The sequence below is a fragment of the Apus apus genome, chromosome 6 (assembly GCF_020740795.1).
Source record: "Apus apus isolate bApuApu2 chromosome 6, bApuApu2.pri.cur, whole genome shotgun sequence".
NCBI lineage: Eukaryota > Metazoa > Chordata > Aves > Apodiformes > Apodidae > Apus > Apus apus.
In genome coordinates this window covers 23,168,930-23,177,292 of record NC_067287.1, presented here as the reverse complement: position 1 = coordinate 23,177,292, position 8,363 = coordinate 23,168,930, and the positions used below count along the sequence as shown (strand labels likewise).

Below are 8,363 nucleotides of genomic sequence, written 5' to 3'. Positions count from 1 at the left end.
ATGACTGTTCCTAGCAAGATTATTTTGGTCTCTCGGCTTGGGGGAAGGGGGTAAAAAAAAAAGAAGAAGAAAAAAAAAAGAAGAAAAAAAAAAAAGGAAAAAGAATCAGGGGAAAGGGCTAACAAACATGGCCGTTGGAAGCGGTGTGGCTGCTCCGAGAGGTCCCTATTTACTGTACTGTACAGTGAGGGGTGTTTGCTATTGACTCTGCCTTTCCTCTTCATTCTTACCTTAACGACTAGTGGTGATATAATATACAGAACTGTATTGATGTATCTGGAGTAACAGGAGGAGCCATTAAACAGGAAAGAGAGAAAGTATAATCACAAAATGTGCCTCGATATTTAAACTTAGCGAGCGTGTGCTTAGAAACGCTCAAGCACCCTCCTCCCCTCCCGTGCACGCCGGGCAGTAAGGGCACATGCCTTGTCCTGTGCACCACGGTCCTCTCCCGGGCTCAGCAAAAGACTGACTTTTTGGACTGGTGCCTTGACCACGCTCCAGGAGAGGACAACTCCTCAGTGATAAATACTTGTGACAAAAATACTGCAAGCGGCTTCTCTTGGCCAGAGGTATGCGTTATTGTCTGAGGTGCCTACCCAGGCGAGAAAAAAAAAAAAAAAGTGTTCGCCTAAGGTGCATGGGAAAGTTTAAACTCCCCAAGTTTGTGTTTTCTTGTGATCTTTCATTTGTATCAGCTGAAAAAGTGAACCTTAATGCTCAGAGAAAGCTACTCACTGTATTTAAATTTCAAATTTTCATTCCTTCTTAAAATTTATTCCCTCCAGGACTCACCTAAAAAAACCCTATATCTTTGTGGGGATCGAGGTGACTTCAGGTGTGCCTCCTTGCCTCTACCATACATGCATACATTCAGGAATCATTCTAGGAGGGCTTGTTAAATGCAAAGCAGTAGCAAATGGATGTCAGGGACTTTTAACTCCAAGCCTAAATGTAAATATAGACTCCAGCTTGGCCTAGAGTCACACCATGATGGCTGGGGCAATCAGCAAACCTGTTCAAAGGGACATTTGGAAGGATGCTATGCAAAGTCACCCATCTTTTAACCCTGTAATGATGGGAGGGACCAGCATTTTCACAGGAGACCCACCTTGTAAGGACTGTTCAAGGTACAAACCAGAATCTATTAATCTACACCTTTTATTATTTCAAATGTGTATGGAGGGCTTACATTAAAACTACAGGCAACAATTAGTATAAATAACGCTTTAATCAATGGCAGCAAAACATTGGTAAAGTCTATAAAAAGCATCACACTTTGACAGAGATGAAAGAAAGGATTGCTGGACAATGCGACAATTTAACAAAGGCTCCAACGCACAATGTTTCGCCCATGATAAACGAAAGTAACCAGCTTCCCTTCCTACACAAAATAACTCTAGAGGAGAATTGGAGGGAAAAAAAGGAAAACAAAACAAAACAACCTTCAGGTTTGTTTTCCACGGGAGATAATGGCCCACGTGGGAACTTCTGGTCGTTATTACAGGCATTCCTGGCCCTTCAGAGCATTGGCAGCTGGAAACTTTTTTTTTTTTTTTTTTTTTTACTTTCTGCCTCCAGTTCACCTATGTTCTCTGCAAGTTTACAACGCAATTACAACTATGTAAACTTACAGTGCCCCAGCCTCTCTCAAAGGGGACTTGCAAACAGGGTTGTAGGAGCTGTGTCTGCTGAACCCAACACTCGTCCTGGGGATATTAACATTTCAAAAGACAATGAGACAAATTCTGCTCTCAGCTACATCCCTGTTTGACATCAGTGGGCGGGGGAAGGAAATGTGGGAGCAGAATTTGGTCCTCTAACTTCAGGAGCCATTTCGGTTGCATAAAGCAAGGATTTGCTTATCCAAGGCCATTATTTTCCAGAACTGTACCACAGATGCCAAAGCTGGTAGCTCTCTCTCGAATAACACGTTTGCCCTGCTTCCAGCCAACTTATCACAGACTTTAAGTAAACAGCGGGGGTCCGGGAGTGGGATTTTCAAGAAGAGCAGCCAAAGAGGGATGCCTTTTTTTTTTTTTTTTTTTTTTTTTTCAGTTGTTGTTGTCGGTTGGTTTGGTTCTTTTCGTATTGGGGTTTTTGTGTTGGTTTTTGAGTTTTTTTCCTTTTTTCTTTCTCCAGATTCTTATGAAGAGCAAAGGGAGGAATTTGGATAATTATGGACACGAAAGGTCGGTACTGCAGGAAACGAGAGTAACAAAACTTGAAAACTTGTCTCAGGAATTCCCTCCTCAAGCCCTGCTGGTAGCTGCTCTCCATGCCAGAGAAAGGAAAGGGTAGTTTGCGTCCAAAAGGTTAAGGGTTTAGAGGTCACTCTTCCCAGCTGAAATACAACTAATCGAATAGAAAATTTGTCCTCTGGGTGAACCTGTTCCTGCAATTTAGCCGAACTTCAGCAAAATACCTTTTCAGCTTCTCAACGTGAAGGCGTCAGAAAAAAAGACGTCTTTACTATGTATGAACTCAGTGCTTTTTGTCATAGAAACAATGATGCGAATAATGTGGGAATATCCATCTTTAATATCACGACGTGGAGATATTCAAGTATTGCCATGTGCAAGTCTGAGAACTGTGCTAACCCTAAGGAAGAACAAAGAGTTTTCTTCAGGCTCTAAAACAAAAGGCCAAGTCTTACACTTTGTGGACTTCTGGGGATGAGAAAAGGGCAGAAATTAACCGCTGGCTACACTTAATGCTACTCGATACACCCCTGTTGAAAAGCTCGCCTTTTATTTTCGAATTCATTCAAGCCCATTTTGGCCAGTGTTATTCCGAGAGAGCCCAGAAAGCAGTGAGCCCTCTGTGGCAAGCAACCAGCCTGGTCATGGGCACGTTAACTCGCTCCCTGCTCTGTCTACTTCCCTTCAGCGTCTGCTCCGCGTTTTCTTCTTTTCCTTTTTCTCTTTAATAAAGGGATCACCTAGTTACAATTTCGATTATATGCTCCTTCTTCCAGGCTGCCCTTAGGGTATAGGAGATAAGGGCTGATCTTTAAAACCGCCTGAGCGGAGGTGTAAGTGGCTGAGGGAGCTGGTTTGACTGGGTTTGGCAGTTGCCAGGCACTAAAACTTTGGCACGATGAAGTCAGAAGCCAGGAACAAATCCGTGGGTATTAGACCAGCTCTGCTCCCATCCAAGCCTTTCCCCTTTCCTTGAAAGCAACTTTCTGAGATTTCCTACATTGTAGTCATGTGTCGTGGTTTGCCTAAAAACAATCGCTTTTCTGCAACAACAACAAAAACCCAAACCAACCCAAACAAATCAAAATAATCCCCAACCGAAACAAAGCAGCAGCTCACACAATCTCTCTCTCGGGAAGAAAGGAAATTTAAAATCTGATACAAAGAATGCATTCAGCTTTCAAAGGATCAAGTTATATCAGAAATCACATTACTTTTTTTCACTCTCACGTTTTCTTTTTAGTTGATTTGTTTTGGCGGTTTTTTTGGGGGAGGAGGATTTTTTGTTGTTGTTTGTTTGTTTGTATTGTTTTTTTCCCCTCTTTCTATTTTCAAATGAGGTATCGATGGTTTAAGGAACAGCGCTGAGCATAGGAGACTTTGGAAACAGATATCAAGCCTGTTAGCCGTGGATGGCACACAGTAAGGAGCAGGGACGCTTTATCTATTCACAAAGAAGGAAATTCAAAAAAAGGGACGAGAAAGTTGAGTACGTTCAAGACAAGTAAACATTATACATGTGTTCATGTGACTAAGCAGGAGAAATACTGTATTTCAGTTCCCCTTCCTCGTTTTTGGTTTGACTATTTTTGTTTTTATCTTCACTCGTCGACATAACAAATAAATAAATACGCTAACACTATCAGTACATAAAATAACCCGTTTTCACTTAATTCCTATGCACACCTTCTGAAATGTTATGGAAACATAACAAGAGCAAGTATTTTAATTACACCAAGAAAAGTAAAGCAGCACAAAAAAGTTCACAATTACTAGTCTTTATGTTCAAATAAAAGACTATGCTATGAATTTCCTGTCCTCAACTTTCCCAAATGCATCCTTCTGAAAAAGACAATTAAAAACAAAAATCCCAAAATAAAGCATCAAACCTTCACTTTCGAATTCAAAACTGAAACACAGGACAGTTTCATTTTCAATGATTTATTACTTTTTATGGACAGGTCTCGTTTAATATTTTCCCAATTCCCACTGCCTGCATGATGTTTGGGTTGTTGGTTTTTTTCCTTTTTTTTTTTTCCCCTTTTTTTTTTTTTAGGTTGTGCTAGCAGAGGCAAATAAAGTCCAAAGTAGCGTGATTTTGTCTCCTTTGTACAACAGTACCTTAAAGAAAGATGACAGTTTCTCGACTTCTTAGCTGCTACATGCAGGTTCTGCTTGGGCTGTGTCAGTTATGTACAGTACTGGTCAGAAGCGAAGGATGAAATGGAAAATTTCACCTCTTCTACAAAGTTGTCAAGTCAGTTTGATGGTCTTTGGAACCAGTCTGTAAATGGGGGTTTGAACCAGAGGAAGAAGACCTGCCCTTCGTGTTGGGCAGTTTGTGATCTTTTTTCCACTTCATTCTTCTGTTCTGAAACCAGATCTTGATCTGGCGCTCAGAGAGACACAAAGTGTGGGCTATCTCGATACGGCGGCGCCTGGTCAGGTACCTGTTAAAATGAAATTCTTTTTCCAGTTCTAGGACTTGCTGTCTGGTGTAAGCTGTGCGGGAGCGTTTAGGTTCCCCTCCGTTGTAATTGGGATTCACTGGGAAAAAAATACGGAGAACTTTACAAAGCTAATCTTGACTTGCCGGTTCGACTTTACAAAAGAAAACCTTACGAGCTGCGAGCATGTGGCCTGGCTGGATTCGTCCCAGTTGCTTACAATGGACGGGCTGCTCTCCCCCTCGTTTAAGGCAAGCACTACAGGCACACGCAGCTAGGTAGGCTGGGAGCCTCTAGCAGGCTCCTAAAATGGAGTTTTCTCCTGCACGGCAAAGCCCCGCATGGCCAACGGCCTATTTCCTCAGCAATAAAAATTTATGACGGGTGTAATTGGCTACCTCGGCTTTAAAAGCTCGTCCTCGAGTCTGGCAGGGACTCGAGCAAGCGTCGCTGAGGACCACCAGAAGCAGGGTAGAAGAGCAAAGTAAGAAGAGGATCCTTACCCGAGTTAACATGGACTTTCTTCATCCAGGGATAAACTACTGCTGGCTGCTTAAGTGCTGACCCGTTTGGGGGTTTGAGGGCCGGCTGCTGGCTGCAGGCTCGCGAGTTGGACATTGGAGGCGGTGGACAATGCTCTGCTTGGCCGGGGAAGTGGCTCGCTGGGCCGGATTGCTCCTGTCCGTGACCCCGCGTCTGCACGGCAGAGCCTTGGGCATTGCTACAGCTAAAGGGCTGCTCGCTGTAGTTTGACCGTGGGTAGAGTCCCTGGTGCTGGAAATCAGAGCCTTGCGAGGCACTGTAGTACTCGACCCCCTGCTCGCCTAGGTAGCTATTCTGCAAATATTCCTCGCAAGGAGGAAATTTTGGATCCACATACTTAGAGTTCACCATATACGAACTCATGGCCATTAATTTCTGAAGGTAGAAAATACTAATTTTTCTCGTGTTGTCTTTTTTTCCCCCTGCCATAGAGCCCTCCTACTTGCTGTCAACTGAATAAAGTTAGGCGGGCATGTGACCGGCCTGGCCAATAGGGAGGCGGGAGCCGATCACCGGATTTCTCCGCAGCTCAGCATTTCCACCAATTTCACTCTATAATATCCCTGTACCCGAGTGACCCCCTCTCCGGCAGGTCGCATCCCCCAAATCAGGTACCGACGGTGTAGGGATCCCCCTGGGGCGGCGGCCGCCTCCCTGGCCCGCAGGTAGCGCCGGCCTTTTGTCTGAGCTGCCTTCCCTCATTCCCGGTGGGAGATGCCCCGCCGTCTGACTGACCGCCGCTACGGCCACCGGGGTTTGTTACCTCGCTTTAAATAAAATATCGGAAGAAATGTGTGAACCCAGGAGCTGAAGTGGGGATTAAAAGGGAGGAAACTGATAAGGAGGCGAGGAAAAGAAAAGCCATCAAAGAAGAGGGTAATATGACGTACAATAGATCTGTCCTGTCTTTGTCTCGCAGAGGTCATCCAAAAGTTACCAGAATTTAGTTCTGCTGAATAAAATTAGGCAATCAGTAACTTTTCATTCACTTTGCAAGCCTCAGTATATACGTGTGCATACGTATGTGCGCACACACGCAAACGCACACATATGCACGTAAATCTATACACGTATGTATGTAAAATCATACAGATGGCAAGAAACCGTTCGCTTTTAACCACTAAAGTTCAATCAATTGAACTGTAGACCGCATTTAATTAGGTTAAAAATATCACGGGTTTAATGTGATAAATTCGGTCTTCATTCATCAGTATCATTCCTGGAGCACAAGTAAATACATTCCAGTGTAAATACGTTCCAGAGGCGAATGCTGCTTTTGCTGCTGTCGTAAATATTTTGATGCGATCTGGACCCTTGACAGAAAAATTTTGCTAACGTCTGGCATATCTAGCTAATTTATTAGTATCTTTTTAAAGATTCATTGACTGATTGCTAGATTTTTTTTTTTTTTTTTTCAGAAAATGTGTAACTTCTGGTGAGATTAACTGTTTAAACTCACAGTCTGTCAGTGAGAGTTACGACAGAACGACATACGAAATGCTAAGATACTTCATAAATCTAGCAAATAGGAGCGAGGCAGCAAAACTTTTTATAATTTCAGAGTGTTCAGCACGCACACGCCTTTTGATTCCGCCAGTATTTAAACTTCTAACTATTTGCAGAAAGGTGAAGTTTTTGCATCGACCATATATTCCCCTAGAATCGAATCTGTGACTATATGAATATCACACAAATTCGGTTCTACAGGGTATATATAGACAACGTAATAACATTCTGTTTTCATCTACAATATAGTAGGTCTTTGCAATTCTCTTAGTCCTTACTGTCTTCTGAGGAATGCAAACTATTCTGCTGGGACTCAGTTCTGAAATACGGATTTGCAGGAAGGTGGGATTTCAGAAAAGATTCACACTTGTTATTATTGCTGCAATAGAGCTCCCCACCAATTTATAGCGAAGAATTTCGCCTACTAAATTATCAGAAAGACCTGCTGCTCACTTTAAATGTTCGGCCGTTTACGTCCTCGCTACCGAAAACGGACGCTGCCGGCCAAATTGCGCTATTTAGAGTAATATTAGTTAAAATAATTTAGAAAATAATATTTATCTATTTAGGCTAACATGAACCTGAACAGAATATCCCTAATTAGAAATACACACGGACCCTTTAATTATATATATATATATATATATATATATATATATATATATATATAAAGGGATTTTAAAAAAAATCGAAACAGAAGTAAAACAGCCGACAAGAGAAACAGCGATTGGAGAGAAAGAGGAGATTAAAGGCTGTGGTTAGTTGCTCTCTGGAAGAAGAGAGTTTCCAAATTTACCTTCATCCCATTATGCTGCTCTAGCTATTATCCTGAGAGCTGCCTGCGAGCCGCAGCCTCGCACCCTCCCAGGTTCTCCCCGCCGTAGCGTTTATGGTGAAGGGCAGGGCGAGAGGTCAGCCGAAATCATTTACAAACATATCACAAAGTTTCATTATTTTTACTCTGTCGACAGCAGCACACAGGAGTACAAAAGTTCATGAATTGTGTCTGACCCAGCTCCTCACTGTTGTCCTGCGGTCAACCTCTTCTCCTTCCACTATTTAAAACAGGCACCATAAGGACAAATAATGGTGCGGGTGTGATACATCCAACCACTGCGGAGGGCAGATTTGGGGGTGTTGCGTTCATTCCAGCTATGTGTACCGGTTTGTTTGCCTGGCCCCAACTCCCAGCTGCATGATCTGGGAGATGCTATTTTTAAACATCTGCTTTCTTACCACTGCGGTGGTGTCTTCCTCACAGCAAGTGCAACTCGAAACGACTTTGTGTTCCTAATTTCTTTTCACTCCCCCTGGATTATTTCAGTCTCCACCCAACTATTTTAAGCGGCTCGTCCCGCTTTCCCTTCCCTTCTCTGAGAGGAGGGGGGGCACCTCCCCCCTGGAGGGGATGTGTGTGGATTTAACTACCCGACTGTATTGGCAGGGTTACCCCGGAGAGGCTTGGGGGGGGAACGAGCTCGTCCTTGGGACAGCCCCCGGGAACGGACAAGCCTGCCGAGGGCAGCCCTGGGTGAAGCGATGGGGCTGGGGAAGCAGCAGCTCCCACTCTACTTAGTACTACACATTTTCATATTTGTTAGACGCTGTGACCTGCGTTTCACCTTATTGCAAGTCTTGCTCAGACAGGTCAAAGCCGAAGAGTTAT

General features: G+C 43.5%; 1 protein-coding gene across 1 annotated transcript; it reads right to left on the bottom strand.

Annotated features, from left to right (window-relative positions):
• Positions 1–3,723: 3,723 nt before the first annotated feature.
• HOXD4 (homeobox D4) lies at positions 3,724–6,023 on the bottom strand. Its single transcript, XM_051623985.1, has 2 exons — positions 5,152–6,023; positions 3,724–4,748 (listed from the first exon to the last, which is right to left on the bottom strand). The coding sequence occupies exons 1-2, from the start codon at positions 5,618–5,620 to the stop codon at positions 4,444–4,446; spliced, it is 774 nt and encodes a 257-aa protein (XP_051479945.1). The 5' UTR covers positions 5,621–6,023; the 3' UTR covers positions 3,724–4,443.
• Positions 6,024–8,363: the final 2,340 nt, after the last annotated feature.

What these genes read in the sequence shown, in the direction of transcription:
- HOXD4 (XM_051623985.1), bottom strand. Translation starts at nt 5,620, where the DNA reads ATGGCAGGGGGAAAAAAAGACAACACGAGAAAAATTAGTATTTTCTAC. An exon ending in GAAAGTCCATGTTAACTCGG is followed by an intron (nt 4,749 to 5,151) that starts GTAAGGATCCTC and finishes TTTTTTTCCCAG; the next exon opens with TGAATCCCAATTACAACGGA.